At 39.7% G+C, this 16,591-nt stretch overlaps 1 protein-coding gene across 3 annotated transcripts; it reads left to right on the forward strand.

Annotated features, from left to right (window-relative positions):
• The first annotated feature begins 443 nt into the window (after positions 1-443).
• On the forward strand, positions 444-16,358 carry tfcp2l1 (transcription factor CP2-like 1). Of its 3 annotated transcripts, none has more exons than XM_065962002.1 (15): positions 444-613; positions 1,060-1,208; positions 4,068-4,141; positions 6,808-6,913; positions 7,636-7,742; positions 7,845-7,997; positions 8,152-8,262; positions 9,311-9,414; positions 10,473-10,524; positions 10,651-10,744; positions 10,878-10,968; positions 11,495-11,577; positions 12,033-12,175; positions 15,975-16,026; positions 16,128-16,358. In XM_065962002.1, exons 1-15 carry the CDS (start codon positions 555-557, stop codon positions 16,163-16,165), a joined length of 1,416 nt encoding a protein of 471 aa, XP_065818074.1. In that variant the 5' UTR covers positions 444-554; the 3' UTR covers positions 16,166-16,358. The 3 variants fall into 3 exon arrangements, with proteins under 3 accessions (XP_065818074.1, XP_029133023.2, XP_020488882.2); XM_029277190.2 differs by lacking the exons at positions 15,975-16,026; positions 16,128-16,358 and adding exons at positions 12,445-12,496; positions 12,598-13,000 and having other exon boundaries at positions 446-613; positions 1,030-1,208; XM_020633226.3 differs by lacking the exons at positions 15,975-16,026; positions 16,128-16,358 and adding exons at positions 12,445-12,496; positions 12,598-12,996 and having other exon boundaries at positions 446-613.
• The last annotated feature ends 233 nt before the right edge of the window (positions 16,359-16,591 follow it).

The raw sequence follows: 16,591 nt of genomic DNA on the forward strand, positions 1-16,591 counted from the left end.
AAGCTGCAGAGGTTTGTACGCAACTAAATCAACTTATTAGTAAAAAAAGGCCTTAGGAGGTGATGTTTGGAGTTTAACTGTTTCTGCCTGTAGTGTACTCTTTAACAGCAAACCCTCTTTGTAAAGGCAACTTTAGCTGCCATAAATCTCACAGCCTATCATTTCAAAGCCCCCCCCCCCCCCCCCCCCCCCCAAAAAAAAAAAAAAAAAAAAAGCAGCCCATCTTGTGTTTGTTCTGCAAAGTTTACCCACAAAGATGATTACCTTTGTGTGCCTGAAGTCTTGTTTTAGGGCCATATTGTTACCAGTGTCAACAAGAGGTCACGAGAAGCTACTATTAATGCATCAACCCAGCTGGACATTGGGAGTGGGGAGGTGTGCCTGGAGGTGTGCCTGCCTGTCCCGGTGACATCACAGGGGCGATATAAGAGGGAGGCAACGGACTCTGGCTGCAAACCTCTCTGAGCTGAAGCAAGCAGGCACATACGTAGCTCTGTCCGTCTCCACGTCCTCCCTGTGGTTCCGGGATACAAGAAGACACTGCTCTGGAAATAATGCTGTTCTGCCATTCCCAGCCTGAGTCCTACCACCAGCACTCTGCTAGTTACATTAGGTAAAGCACATGTCAAGACACTTCAGCCATTTTTCAAAGAGGAAAGCTTAATCTGCAAAGTGTCAGTACCAAGCAGTGATGTTTACCTGCACAAGAATATGTGCAGAGAAGTAGAGGCAGTGAGGCTTCTTTCTGTTGTTTTAAATGTGCAGAATTGCAGTAACTCTGAAGACATCAAAGTGTTTTATAATTCACATGAAACTGACATTTAAAATTAAGATTTTCCAAAACACGTCAGGACTGATTTCAAATGAGCATTAAGAATCAATATTTACACCTGTGACGTAGACTTTGTTTTCTGTTTCAGAGCAATGCAACCTAAATGAGTGACACCGTGTTTTGTAACATCAACCTTTGTTCATCTGACTTAATGATTAGATAAAAGAACAATCACCTTTATTGTCCTCCACGCTCAGCCCCACGTCTCTCTACTTGGACTCTTGCAGAGAGGCTTTGGCACCCTTCTTGAAAAACGAAGAAGCCAGGCTTATGGCTGAAACCGGTGCCAAGAGGACGCCGTTCCAGTGCATTCTGTGTGCAGCCACCTCACCGGCTGTAAAACAGCAGGAGGAGAGTCTCACCTATCTCAACCAAGGTAGCTATCTGGATGTGCATGTCCACTTCGACTGAATGCACTGGAGCTCATTTTGTCACATGTAATCCAAGCAGCTGCAGGGTTAGATTAGTGCTGATGCAATGTTTAAAATCCAATTTATCTCCTGATAATTCTCCATATCAGTGTGAACTTACTTCACACAGCGGTGTGGGACTCTGCACCGAAGCACTGAGAGGCAAAAAACAAGTAGTATTAAAATGTTCTGAATGCAAAACATTCAACAACTGATTACCTAAAACACAAATGATTTTGTCTGTTTTAAATTGCAAATAGAATTTAAATTAAAGAAAATTGCTCATCTTTTATTCTTTCAGAAAGATGATATTCTGAGTAACATTTTCCCTGATACTAAAGCGTTGTCATAAAAAGCCTTTTAGGAATTATTTAAATTGTCTCATTTGGTGCCCCCCTGTGGACAGAAGTAGTATACACCACGTTTTAAAGATCTTAATGTGGCTGGCCTTAGCATTTGTTTTGAAAGCTGATTAAAATCAGAGGAAAGTTATTTTTCTTTTTTTTAAATAGATGTTTGTTGTTTTTTTTTTTTTTTAAACTTTTTTTGCCTTTATTGGATAGGACAGCTGAAGAGAGACAGGAAACGTTGGCAGGAGAGTCTGGGGATGGGCTGAGGTCGGATTTGAGCCCACGCCCGCTGCGACGAGGGTTAAATCCTGCGTAAACAAAGTATGCAACATAACCGCTAGGCTATCGCCGCCCCTGCTACTAAAACATTGACATAAAAGGCCTTCTAGGAATTGTTTTCATTTGCCTAGATTTGGCGCCCCCCTGTGGACAGAAGTAGTATACACCACGTTTTAAAGATCTCGATGTGGCTGGCCTTTGCGTTTGTTTTGAAAGCAGATTAAAATCAGAGGAAAGTATTTTTCTTTAGATAAGATGTTTTTTTACTTTTTTGCATTTATTGGATAGGACAGCTGAAGAGAGACAGGAAATATTGTGAGGTGGGAGTGGGGATGGTAACATGTTGTAAAGGGCCCAGGTCGGATTTGAACCCACGCCAGCTGCCTCCATACATGGGGCGCAACATAACCGCTAGGCTATCGGCACCTCCGATACTAAAACATTGACATAAAAAGCCTTTTAGGAATTGTTTTGATTTGTCTCGATTTGCAGCCCCCTGTGGACAGAAATAGTATGCACAGCGTTTTAAAGATCTCGATGTGGCTGGCCTGTGCATTTGTTTTGAAAGCAATTTAAAATCATCAGAGAAAATTTTATTTTTTTAAATACAAAAAACAGCTGTTTGAGAGATGCATAGAGATGACAGAATCTATGTCGTTATATTAGCCAATTACAACGTTTTTTGTTAAAGCTTTTGTATGTCATGTCGAGAGAACAGCATCACAACTCAATGAGATATTTTGTCACTTGCAAACTTTTTACTATTATGGCCTCTTTTTGCTTCTGTAGACTTCCTGTCGATGATTACATTAATACAAAGAAATGAAGCATTAATGTTAAAATAGCTTAAGTAGGATTTGAAAAGCATTGCAATGATTCAATGTTGACCTTCTTATTGTGGATTTGTGCAACATGAGCTCCTCAATGTGTCAGCTTGGATCAGTTTCATCTTTAATCTTTTATATCTCACGTCTTTTCTTTACTTTAATGCCGCTACAAATTGTTCTTCCTCCTCTCCTTCGCTCCCCCCCAACTCAACCTTCTGATTATTTCTTCCTCTCTTGTTTAACTCAGTGACATTTCTCATCTGATTTGTTTACCCTCATTGATCAACAAGTCTCCCTTCTTATCTGCTGTTCAGTCATTTGGTTGGATTTTAAAAAAAATGACGTAAGCGTTCTTTAAAAAAAATGCATCAATGGGAAACATTTCCATCGCCATGTAAACAATGACGATGAATGTTTCACCATCACGGTTATTTATTACTGTGAAGGTGAAAAAGCTTCGATAGTCTCAGGAGAGGATGAGAGAAAAGATCTTTATGGTCATTCAGACTAATAAAGATAAAGCATAAACTTAAAGACAAACATTAAGAGCAAATCATAAAGACAAGAGTTAAAAACACTTAACTCGTTAAAATAAGCTCTAAAATCAGGGATTTTGAAAAAGAAATTCTGAGTTTAAACAATTCTGACTTTTTATTCTCAGATAAAAAAAACACATTTAAATACAGAATTAAAATTAATATATGTGACTTAAACTTTAAAATTTGGATTTTAAAAGAAATACAAAATAGAAATAATTTAATATTCTAGAAAAAAATATAAATTTCAGAAGTTTTTTGCCGATTCAAATTTTATAAAAAATAATGAAAACCTCAGAAATACAAGTTTAAAGTTCTTTAAGAATTCTGCCCCTTATGGGTTTTTTTTTTTAGAACTTTTCTTTACTGATCGAGTCAGTATCCTAACGTTAGTTTTATCACTGAATTCTGACTTTCAATTTGATCTTTATATCTATTTAATTGTTTTTTATTGATTGATTTATGGAAGAAAGTTAAAGTCTAAGATTCAATTCAGGATTCTTAAGTTTGAAATGTTTTCAGAATTCTTAGAAATCATTATTTTTTTTAATGTAAAAATGTGAAATTCTGAATTTAAAAACAAGAAATCAACATGTTTCAAATAGATATTCTTAACATGTCCGACCTGACTATTTGATTGTTCAGTATAACGTTTCATCATGTCTGGCCTTTATTTCTTCACTTAACGTTTTCTTTTTTTTAAAAATGATTTATAAGTATAGGCCTACTTGATTTATATTAATTTCTATCTCCACTGCCCCTTCTTTTTTGATTGACTGATTTCCCATTTTTAAAAATTTTAATCAGGTTTTTCTTAATGTTTTAAAATGTAGGTCAGTCCTACGAAATCCGTATGCTAAACAGAAAACTAGTGGAGTATACAGATATAAGCAGCAAATATGTAAAGGTAGGTGTAAGGCATTGTGTGTGTTATTTCATGTGACCTCTCTCTCTCTTCTTTCTCTTCTCAATGTTTTTATGTTTTCGCTTTGCTGGTTTGTCCAAGGTCCCTCGACCCTCCCTTCCACTTCAGGGGTGGGGTGTCCACCCTGAAGAGCTTGGTACTATCACCCAAACTTACCCATTTCCTCAAATACACACAACTTGTCTTCACTTCACACGCTCTCTTCACAATAAACACACTCGCCGTAGTTCATGCTGGTGCCTCCACAGCCACACACATGCACTCCTGAAAATGTATAATGTCAGGACAGCTTAGGCCTGGTGTCCACCTGTAGCTTTTTTTTATGGGCAAAAAGGCGCTGACTGTGCGCTCGGGAGCACTTGCATGAATCATTTGTGCGCTGACAACCGTCTGCTGTATGACATCGGCCGCTGTATGACCGACACTGCTCAGTTTTTTACTGTAGCTATGTTTTGACTACAGCAGACATGGAGCAAAGAGGATGTGGGTACAAGACACGATCCGTAGGAGGCATAACTAGATTAATGTATGTAAGATTTTCAACTTGAGCGCTTGGAGTGGCCGCACAACAAAGGAGGAGCGCTCAGAAGAACTGGATGCTGCGCTTTTTCTCCAGGCGTTCGTCTGCTGCTGCAAACGCTCTTTACTCATTAAAAACAGTTGAAAAAAGACGCTACCACTCAGGAAAAAAAGGCCAGGTGGACACAGGGCCTTGTAGTGCTTTCTCACTTACACATCAGCCCATAATTTCTCTCATACTACTTACTGTATAGCCTATATATGATGACATTTCAGAAGTGACTCCTTCACTGCAGAGACATTTGTTAAAACACTCATTAAGGGCAGGGAGGGTCACTTATTTCACTTCTGTGTGTGTGCATCCACTCGCCATGTCTCCGTGGTCAGGCTGCCACCGCCATCACTGAGACATTAATGTTAACAGTAGCATCCTAGAAACACAAGAATTCTGAAACAGGTGGCTTCTCTGCAAACACCTGACGTCCCGGGTCCAGGGCTTTTTAAAGTTCTGGTGCTCACTCATGCATGCTCCCTCCCCCATAAATGTGCCAATGGATGGTACATGTTTTCACAGGCTGTTAACCCAATCTGGTGATTTATCCCATGAGTGCCAGGATTTTGAATAGGATGGCTCGAAAGGGAGCAGGGTACTAATGAGAGATAGGCAAAAGGAAAGATCCCGATTAAAGGTGACCCTATATAGTCCCATTTTGACCTTTTAGATATGTTGACATGAGAAAAGCTCCTGTACACTGTCTCGCTTTGTGCTGACATATGTATTCAATCCCTCAATGCTCAGGTCTATCTGTTCTTCATCAGGTACGATGGCAGCATCAAAAAATATGTATATAAATACAACCAGAGAGACTGCCTTCATTTTCCATCACTCAATCAGAGAGCCACTCACTGATGTGATATTTCAAGTCTTGTGACTGTTTATGAGCTTTTATGGTAGAGATGCATCTATGACAGGATGGTACTTATGATGAAACTCACTTTATAATGTGCAGGGTGTAAAGTTTACATGAATATTTAACATGTATTGTGATTTATCTTGACTTCTCAAAACAATGTAGTGGCTGATGATGCACTAAGCAGCTTCAGGTGATCGTCAATCTCAGTGGCTCTCTGATTGGCTGGTGGAAAACTGAAGCTTTCTCTTTGGTTCTTTAAGTACCGGTATACATGGAAATGTTTTGCTGTTGCCATCGTACCTGATCGTTTAAGTCGTTTACTCTGAAATGTTGTGTGGGTCAATCAATGTGTCAGCAAAAAGTGAGACAGTGTGTGTTAGCGTTTCCCTTTATTGTCCTTTAGTTCCACTCTCATCTGATGCAGCTGTCACACATTCAGGCGTGCAGAGATGCTTTTTTTTTTACCCTTAAATATGAAAGAAATAGGGCCAAGCTTTAAAATATAATAAAATCCCTTTTATGATAAGAGTAGAAATGCTGGTGACATGTGAACTGAACTTTGAGAGTTGAAGTAGAGTAATCCTTTGATGAAATCCTAACCCATGCACTGCATATCTAATCTTTGTCTGATATGGTGACAAGATGAATGCTAGCTAACACAAGGGTGGTGTCATGAGGCAGCAGTGACAGCTACTGGCTCTGACGGGTGCATGGATGGTCAAAAGATTTCTTCCTGCTTTTTCAGGGTTCCCACGCAGATTGAAAAGTTTGTGCGTTAGCGGCAAATAAAGAATAAAAACTTCTGAGGTCTGGAAAGCTAACAGATGGATTGTTTTGATCTGTTTGGTGACTTTGTAAAAACTCCCTTATTTTATATGCTTGAATATCACCAAACAAGACTTTATAAAGTCCTCAAAGACCCAATTGGATGATGACACTATTCTCATCTCAAAACATTTATCTTTAAATTGCTGCCCATGTACGTGTGGAAGCCCTGATTTGTAGGCAGGAAGTCAGTGTTTGTGCCGCGTCTCATTGTCCTGATGGACATGTGCAGATGCTCTGTAAAGAATGACCTCTGTATGTTTGATTGGTTGATAGAGGGGAGCTTTTTCACACTTTGCCCAACAGTCCAGCTGTTTGGCTGTGTGACAGCTTCCCCGCTCAGGCTGTAGCTGTGCTCTGGCCTAAACTCTTGATCCTGCCTGTTCACAGAGCATTGTTCGAGTGGTGTTTCATGATCGTCGACTGCAGTATATGGAGCACCAGCAGCTTGAGGGATGGAGGTGGAACAGACCCGGGGACCGGATCTTGGATATAGGTGAGAGAACTTAACTTACAAATGATAGACCCAACAAAGATCCCTGAAAAGAAGACATGATCAAACAACATACAAAGTGCTGATATTCATTAAAAAGGGCAGATCAGTTATTTGGTCTGATACTATGAAACTTTTCCCAGTATCAGTCTTAGCTCAGTTTCTTTCACGCACATTGTGGCAGAGAGACCAAATATGGAGTTTTTGAGATGATGGCAAGAGAGTGAATTACACTCCAATACTTTGGGATGACAAATCTGATGAATATCAACAGTAGTCCATGTTGTTTTCTTTTCTTTTTTCTTTGTTTTTAGATTAATATTTGCTTGTTTATTGCCTTTATATGGATGGGACAGTGGATAGAGTAGGTAATCAGGAGAAAGAGAGTGGGAAATGACATGCAGGAAAGGAGCCGGTCCGTCCACTTGGAGGACTATAGCCTCCATATACGGGACACAAACTGTCAAGCTTAAAGCAATCAGTATCCACTCTTCTTTCCATATAAGTTGGCTTCTAGTTTAAAATTAAAAACAAAACAGAAACAAGATGGCGACGGCCAAAATGCCAAACTCAAGGCTGCAAAACTGAAGGCCAAAAAACTTTCAAGGATTTCAACAAACTTCAGGGCAATTCATACACAAACTCATATACTGTAAGACTTGATCAAAGTTCAGGACCAACCACTGAGAAAATGAACGTGAACCATCTTGACTGATTGTTTGCAGATATCCCGCTGTCAGTGGGTATAATGGAGCCTCGATCCCACCCTATGCACCTCAACACCATCGAGTTTCTCTGGGATCCTGTGAAGAACGCTTCTGTTTTCATCCAGGTACAATTTAATCAGTCGCAAGCTAAACCTCTGGAGAAGCTTTCTAAGCACATGCCACAAACGTTTACAGTAAGCACACCCTCTCTTGCATCGTCTTCTCAGGTCAACTGCATTAGCACTGAGTTTACCCCCAGGAAGCATGGCGGGGAAAAGGGAGTCCCCTTTCGTATCCAGGTGGACACTTTTACCACCAATGAACACAGGGAATACATGGAGCACGTCCACTCTTCCAGCTGCCAGGTCAAAGTGTTCAAGGTAAGAAGCGTTCATCCTGACATGTGTCTTTGCTACAGCCTGTACCTGTAGCACAAAGTTATGTTGTATTAACCACCGGGCGACATCATCCATGAGAAATACACATTCATATATTTATAACTGGATTACTTCTTGTCTCTTTCTTTTCTGGCAGCCTAAAGGAGCTGATCGCAAACTGAAGACAGACAGGGAAAAGATCGCTAAAAAGACGCCTCAAGACAGAGAAAAGTATCAACTGTCCCACGAGACCACCGTGCTGAAAGAGGTGAGGCAAACTGTCCACATAACATAACAGATCTGACCTGAGATGACTGTCTGTTTACTCTCTTTTTGTCTGAAGTGTTGCAATCTTATTGACCTCACAGCTACACTCTTGTCTTGTGTGGATATTAATGTAATCTCCTCGGCACTGAAGCTACAAAATAATGGATTTATTATTTACTTTGCTTGACCTGCAAGTCAGAAAACATTCCTACACACAGTCCACTTTAAACCAGGGCTAGAGTTCTGAATGTTAATGTGTTGCTTTGCCTTGTTTTGAGCCATTCCTTCAGAAGTGTGCTGCCTTCACCGCTGAGCTCTGTCAATGATTGAGACCCCAGATGTGCCATTTCGTTAGTCTTTGGAAATCAAGTGACTCAGCAGATTCTGATTCAGATTCTAAGTGTTACTCAAACATGCACTCTATGAGTCCAGTGATCCTTTTCTCTTATAAAAGTACATGGACACAATTTTTTTTTTTAAAGCATTCAAACGTCTACATTCAGAGACTGCACAGGTAAAGCTGGGATGGCGCCCCCTGGTGACAAAGCATTACCTCTTACCTCTTTGTGGATCTTGTCCTGTAAACATTTAATGTAATGTATTCTGACACACATAGTCACCCTGCTTTCTTTCACAGTCAAACACATCACTCAGTTTGAATCTGAAGTTTCTTCAGTTTGTTGTTATTCATCTCGTCTGACACCGACCCTGCAGCAGTGCTTACAGAAAGTACAAATAATGATGAACTGCAGAAATGATCAGTGTTGTCTATGATGGTCTATAGATCATATCCTACATAAAATCCAACAGGATGAGTTATAACGCCCCCCCCCCCCCACACCTTGTATAGTGTGTGTTAGTTAGTTAGACCAAAGTCGTCTTTTGTACCAGGATGTAAACATGTTGATTTCTACTGTCAAAATGGACATTTTAAACAGGGGGAAAAAATGGGAAAAAAGTGACTGAAAGAGACTTAGGACCTCCGTCTAACTGTGCATTGATGAATAATCAGACAACACCTCTGTTCTTTCTCTGTTTCCTCTATCAAGTGTTCTCCTTGGCCTGATGCTCTAAACTTCACCAACCACAGCAGCAGCAGCGCTCCATCACCAGTCTACCACAGCTCCCCGACATCCTGTAGTTTCACTGATGGGTGAGTCAGCATTAAAGCCCTGCAGCGTCACCATTTGTGTTCTGTCAGCAACCACATTCATTTTGTTTTGTCCTGGAGTGTAGACCTGTAGACCTGTAGACCTGTAGACCGCTGATGAACGTCAAGTTTGTAAAAGTTGTGCTTTTCGAAGAGATTTCATAGCAGAAATGTAATTCTTTGCTCAGGCTTGGGTTCAGAAGATTTCTTGGTTTCATTTTTGGCGGTGTACGATGTAAATTATCCTACTAGGTGATGGTTAAAGGATAAATATGTTAGTTTGAAATATGGGCCCTAGTTAATCGTTTATGAGGAGCTTAATGATCAAACTGTGCACAAAATGTTGGAATTGAAAGACATAGATTTTCTTAGCTAGTAGCGGCAACACGGGCTGTCATGGCTACCAAACAGTCTTTCAGGTACAGTCAAAGTATGTGCACATACAGATACATATTTTTCTGTCACTGAGGGGCTCAGATGTTTGTACCAATGCAGAAAGACTCCTGTCAAAGACAGAGCTTTTAAACAGGAATAGATGCTCTTTTTGTTGACCAAAAAACAGCACTTACATCTCTCTCTTTAAACACACAAGGCTACATTGACAAAAAATGTAATTGCAGAATTTAGAAGTTGCCTGTCAAGTCAGAGCTCAATATGTTCGTTTTCAGTATTGGCTTGGGATTTTTTTGAGTTCCTCTGGGTTAGTTGGAGACACAACAATAACAGGAAAAACCTGGCAGAGGCAGTGGTAGACGTGGTAGAAGTTTCTGGTGGCTCTGAAGTGAATAATGTAATCTTAGTCATTAAGAATCAAAAATATGTCACATTAGGGCCCGGGTTTAAACAAGCCAAAAGTCCCCTTGAACCACAGGTGTGACATTACAGTGGCAACAGCTCCCTCTATGGGTGCTCACCAGTATGTGCAGGAGCATAAATGTTACCAACCTGGGATCTGTAAACACAGCTTAAGAAAAACATTGAATTTATTATTTAACTGACGGATGAAACACTCAACCAATCACCTTACCTGTTCTTTCCTCCTTATGTGCATGTTTTTAAAGGAACTGTTCCCCAAACCAGCAAGGGGAGCTGCTCATGCCCAGCTGCTCAGATGTAAGTAACAGTAGAACAGTGCGGTGTTAATGTTGCTCTCTTATTCCTTTTAGGCCATTATTTGGAGACAGTGGATGCTGTGCTGCTATACTCATTTCAAGGGCTCTTCTTCTTTTTGACATGTAGCACCTTCTGCCATCGACCTCGCTGCAGGACACTCAGCAGTGGCTGCACCATCACAGGTTCTCTCCTTTCTCACGGCTCTTCTCCAGCTTCTCAGGTAACTGGGGGCCAACAATACAAAACATAAAAATCCATGGAATTATTATACAGTAAGAGAGCGCTGGCACTCAGCTGACTTACTCAGTGATGAAATGCAAGAAGGGGGAAAATATTATCCGTCGTTGTTGCAGGTGCTGATCTGTTGAGGATGAGCAAAGAAGATTTGATCCAGATCTGTGGCCCTGCTGATGGTATCCGTCTTTTTAACACCATGAAAGGAAGGTGAGGCCTTACTGTGAACGCTCTACCCATTCTCGTTAGTATTTGGCTTAGCATGCACGGGTTGTTTGATTACAAAGTCACACCGCCAGCTACTGGACTGGTATGGGTATTACAGCTTTTTTTTAAGGTTTTTTTTCCGCAGATCTGTGTGCACAGCGGTTGTTGTCATAGTGGTTTTCTGAACGTGGAACATTTTTTGAAAACTTCCTCAGTGGATCGTTCTTTTGTAAATGTGGCCTTGAGAAAAACAATTACAGGTGTTGGTGGAAGACGGACAAATGCAAAAGTCATTGCCTCCATGCAAACCCGTCACATCTTTTTGTTGTTGTTCTTAATGGATAACTTGACAAAAAGTGATATAAAGAATGGAAAAATACATTAATAATGCAGTTTATACTAAATGTTTAAAAGACATTTTCAGAAACTGTAGCGTAAGTTCTGTTTCGGTGAACAACAAGGCAAACAACCCACCATTTTGTGTCGTGTTGATTCATGTTCTACCTCTTACTCTGCTCATATCTCTCAGGTGTATACAGCCCCGCCTGACTATCTACGTGTGTCAGCAGCAGGCCAGAAATCAAGCTCCCACCAAACCAGGCGGGGGAGACGGTGAGTGCACCCAAAGTGTAACATGCTTATGCAAAAGCATAATTATTGTAATCATGGTAATACTTGAGATCACTAAAGTTGAAACATATTCACTAATTGATACTTTCAAAATCATGTTGCTTAACTAAATCTGAACTTTTATTTGCACACAAAAAGATCTCATCAGATTTATTGTATTGTATCTACTTGTATAGGTCTACCTGGCTTTATTTGCACACTCTTTACTACCATTTTTAATATTTCAAAGGGGTGACCGGGTCTTTAAGGGTTTCTGGAAATGTTTTCTAGTAGTTTCTAGTAATTCACTGCAGCTGTGGTAATATGAGGAAAACAATATTTGTCTTTACAAGAGAACGTCTATAAAACTCACAGCAACACTTGGAGTCCTCCATAAGTAGGACATTGACTTGTATCCTGTTCTTATGTTTCCTCTGTCTCCCCTGTCCTCTCTGCAGTCTACCACGCTCTGTACCTGGAAGAGCTCACACTGCTGGACCTGTCTGAAAAGATCGCCATGCTGTACAGCATCACTCCACAGCAAATCACACACATCTACAGACAAAACCCCTCCGGGATTCATGTGTTAGTGTCCGACGAGGTGAATTGACATAAAGGCTAGAAAAAAAAGGCAAAAATTTAAAAATTATATTTTTAAAAAACAACACTGTTTGGAGATAAAAGAAACAGACTAAGCAGTTCTCATGTTCATCATTGGAATAAGTTCAACCCGTCCTGTCAGCGTGTATAACCTAGCTAAAAACAGAACCTGTGAAAGGCTGATTGTACAGAAAACAGCAGTTTAATGACGATGATGATGATTTGGAAATGCAAATAAGATGTCAACTTTGGTCCATCCATACTTTTCAGATGGTTCAGAACTTTAAGGAGGAAACAAACTTCATCCTCAGCACTACAAGGGGTAATAACTGTATTAGTCAACCTTTAAACTCACAACATATTTCCTATGTGTGGCCTAGTTTTTGGAGTTTTACTGATCTTTCACCGTTTTGTATTTTCCAGACGGAAGCACAGACGGCTACCACGTTGTATTGAAATGACCAACAGCTGCTCTGCAGGTTCAACGTTTCATCAGTGGAAGTGTGCAGAATACATTTCAGTCAGTCAAAGAAGAATTTCAGAGTTTGTAACTACAGCCCTTTTTTTCAGAATCAGTCCGTAACGCATGAGAAGTAACCCCCGAGGGTAAACACATTTAATCATGTCCATTAAAAAATGTGTTTTTCCAACTTACAGGCTCTGATGCTTATTGTAACTTTCTGACAATATTACAGAAAACTTCCTTTAACTACAGAGTGGGATGCTTTTTTCTAAAACCAGAAACAGCCGTTACATTTCTCTGAAGGCCTCCAGACTCCACTGATAGAAACGTTATCTATATCTGGCAACAACTAAGTTTATGATATACTGCTGCCTTGATTGGTTCATTTGTTTGTTTTATTGTGCAGCATCTAAATGTTGTAAATGTTACCTTTTCACTGACACAATGTCTGTGTAAAATACAATTTCAAAAACAAAGTAATAGATAAATGACTGATAATGTCAAAGGAGTCCAGCACCTTTAAAGTAAGTGATACAACAGTTGTTTCTGGTTTAACAAAATGATCTAACTGGACAAAATAAGCAATTTTATTGGACCAACGTCAATCCAGTTCATTGTTGGTGGATAACAGACAGGCTAACAGCTGCTCGCTGACTTGCAGCCTACTGCTTACTTTTTGTACCAATTGTTTAGTCAAACCCCAAATGTATTAAAGGTCACATATTCTCCTCCTCTTCAACCAGTATAAATAAGTCTCAGAACTCCCCAAAACATGTGTGTGAAGTTTCTTGTTCTAAATCAACTCTGATCCTGTATTTGATCATGTCTATAAACCCCTCTATTTCAGCCCTGCTCAGAACTGGCTGTTTCTGTGTCTGTACCTTTAAATGTAAATGAGCTGTGTCTGACCACGCCCCCTCTCTGGAAGGGTTCGGGTGACTCGGGCTTTCTCGCTCCATGTTCTATTGTTTACGGTGAGAAGGCAGACTCAGAGGGCAGAACAAACACCTAGCTGTGGGAGTGTCACCCAGCTGGGGGAGGGGTTGCTGCCCTTTTTGATGTCATGAAGGGAAAATCTCCAAACGGTCTGTTTGAGCACACATTTTCTAAAAAGTGGAGCAGGCAAAAGATGGAGAGGATGCACTTTTCTCATCATTCATCATCAGTTTATCTAGTTAAATTAATTTAACTTAATTTAAGTTAAAATAATGAATTTTCCACTGTTCCTTAATATTCGTAAAAAGTTAATTCAAGTACATCTAAAGGCCTGTTACGACAGAGAGTAAAACTATTTTTTATTTCAGATGAAACAATGTTCAAAAAAGAATCAGAATCTGGCCGTCAAGTTCATGTGAGTTTTTTGAACATATATAAGGGGCCCTGAAAGTTTTTTATTTGTGGACTATGAAAACATGACTTTCCCTCGTGTCTATCAAGAAAAAGCATGTAATATAAATGACTGCGTCTCAAAGACCACCTGGGGATCAATCAAATGCCTCTCATCATTGAATTAATCTGCACTGCAAAGAAAGCAATCATTTGTGAATTTAAAGGTAAAAACAAGTCAAACATGGGAGAACTTGTTTTTATTATATATTCGTCAGCTACAAATACTTCTACTCCTGACGTGGATAAGGAAGTCACGCCATGCTTGTTAGCATCATTAAATGACGTGCGCGTGTGCATTTCATAGTTACATTTCAGGATAAACTGGATTCAGGTATTTGGGGTTTAGGTGTGGCCAGTGCCAACGTTTATCCTCCAATAACCCTCAGACAGCTGATCTGGTTCACATTTACCAACTGTGAGATTTATTTCTACATTTCTATTCTCTGACATGATCTGATCTATTAGCACCTTGGTCTTAAAGAGGAGGAAGAAACAACGTGGCAGTTATACTGAAACATTAACTGCCAAGTAAAAGAAAGGAGGAGGAATTTTTATCACAACAGGGACTACACTTTGACTTTATTTTCAACTTCCAACTTCATTTAAATGAATTATAGTGGAAATAGTGGTCATAGTGGTTTTCTGAACGTGGAACTTTTTTTGAAAACGTCCTCAGTGGATCGTTCTTTTGTAAATGTGGCCTCGAGAAAAACAATTATAGGTGTTGTTGGAAGACGGACAAATGCAAAAGTCATTGCCTCCATACAAACTCTTCACATCTTTTTGTTGTTGTTCTTAACGGATAACTTGACAAAAAGTGATATAAAGAATGGAAAAATACATTAATAATGTAGTTTATATACTAAATGTTTAAAAGACATTTTCAGAAACTGTAGCGTAAGTTCTGTTTCGGTGAACAACAAGGCAAACAACCCACCATTTTGTGTCGTGTTGATTCATGTTCCACCTCGTACTCTGCTCATATCTCTCAGGTGTATACAGCCCCGCCTGACTATCTACGTGTGTCAGCAGCAGGCCAGAAATCAAGCTCCCACCAAACCAGGCGGGGGAGACGGTGAGTGCACCCAAAGTGTAACATGCTTATGCAAAAGCATAATTATTGTAATCATGGTAATACTTGAGATCACTAAAGTTTGAAACATATTCACTAATTAATACTTTCAAAATCATGTTGCTTAACTAAATCTGAACTTTTATTTGCACACAAAAAGATCTCATCAGATTTATTGTATTGTATCTACTTGTATAGGTCTACCTGGCTTTATTTGCACACTCTTTACTATCATTTTTAATATTTCAAAGGGGTGACCGGGTCTTTAAGGGTTTCTGGAAATGTTTTCTAGTAGTTTCTAGTAATTCACTGTAGCTGTGGTAATATGAGGAAAACAATATTTGTCTTTACAAGAGAACATCTATAAAACTCACAGCATCACTTGGAGTCCTCCATAAGTAGGACATTGACTTGTATCCTGTTCTTATGTTTCCTCTGTCTCCCCTGTCCTCTCTGCAGTCTACCACGCTCTGTACCTGGAAGAGCTCACACTGCTGGACCTGTCTGAAAAGATCGCCATGCTGTATAGCATCACTCCACAGCAAATCACACACATCTACAGACAAAACCCCTCCGGGATTCATGTGTTAGTGTCCGACGAGGTGAATTGACATAAAGGCTAGGAAAAAAAGGCAAAAATGGCCCAAAATTATATTTTTAAAAAACAACACTATTTGGAGATAAAAGAAACAGACTAAGCAGTTCTCATGTGCGTCATTGGAATAAGTTCAACCCGTCCTGTCAGCGTTTATAACCTAGCTAAAAACAGAACCTGTGAAAGGCTGGTTGTACGGGAAACAGCGGTTTAATGATGATGATGATGATGATTTGGAAATGCAAATAAGATGTCAACTTTGGTCCATCCATACTTTTCAGATGGTTCAGAACTTTAAGGAGGAAATGAGCTTCATCCTCAGCACTACAAGGGGTAATAACTGTATTAGTCAACCTTTAAACTCACAACATATTTCCTATGTGTGGCCTAGTTTTTGGAGTTTTACTGATCTTTCACCGTTTTGTATTTTCCAGACGGAAGCACAGACGGCTACCACGTTGTATTGAAATGACCAACAGCTGCTCTGCAGGTTCAACGTTTCATCAGTGGAAGTGTGCAGAATACATTTCAGTCAGTCAAAGAAGAATTTCAGAGTTTGTAACTACAGCCCTTTTTTTCAGAATCAGTCCGTAACGCATGAGAAGTAACCCCCGAGGGTAAACATATTTAATCATGTCCATTAAAAAATGTGTTTTTCCAACTTACAGGCTCTGATGCTTATTGTAACTTTCTGACAATATTACAGAAAACTTCCTTTAACTACAGAGTGGGATGCTTTTTTCTAAAACCAGAAACAGCCGTTACATTTCTCTGAAGGCCTCCAGACTCCACTGACAGAAACGTTATCTTTATCTGGCAACAACTAAGTTTATGACATACTGCTGCCTTGATTGGTTAATTTGTTTGTTTTATTGTGCAGCTTCTAAATGTTGTAAAT

Source organism: Labrus bergylta, chromosome 13 (genome assembly GCF_963930695.1).
Source record: "Labrus bergylta chromosome 13, fLabBer1.1, whole genome shotgun sequence".
NCBI classification, from domain to species: Eukaryota; Metazoa; Chordata; class Actinopteri; order Labriformes; family Labridae; genus Labrus; species Labrus bergylta.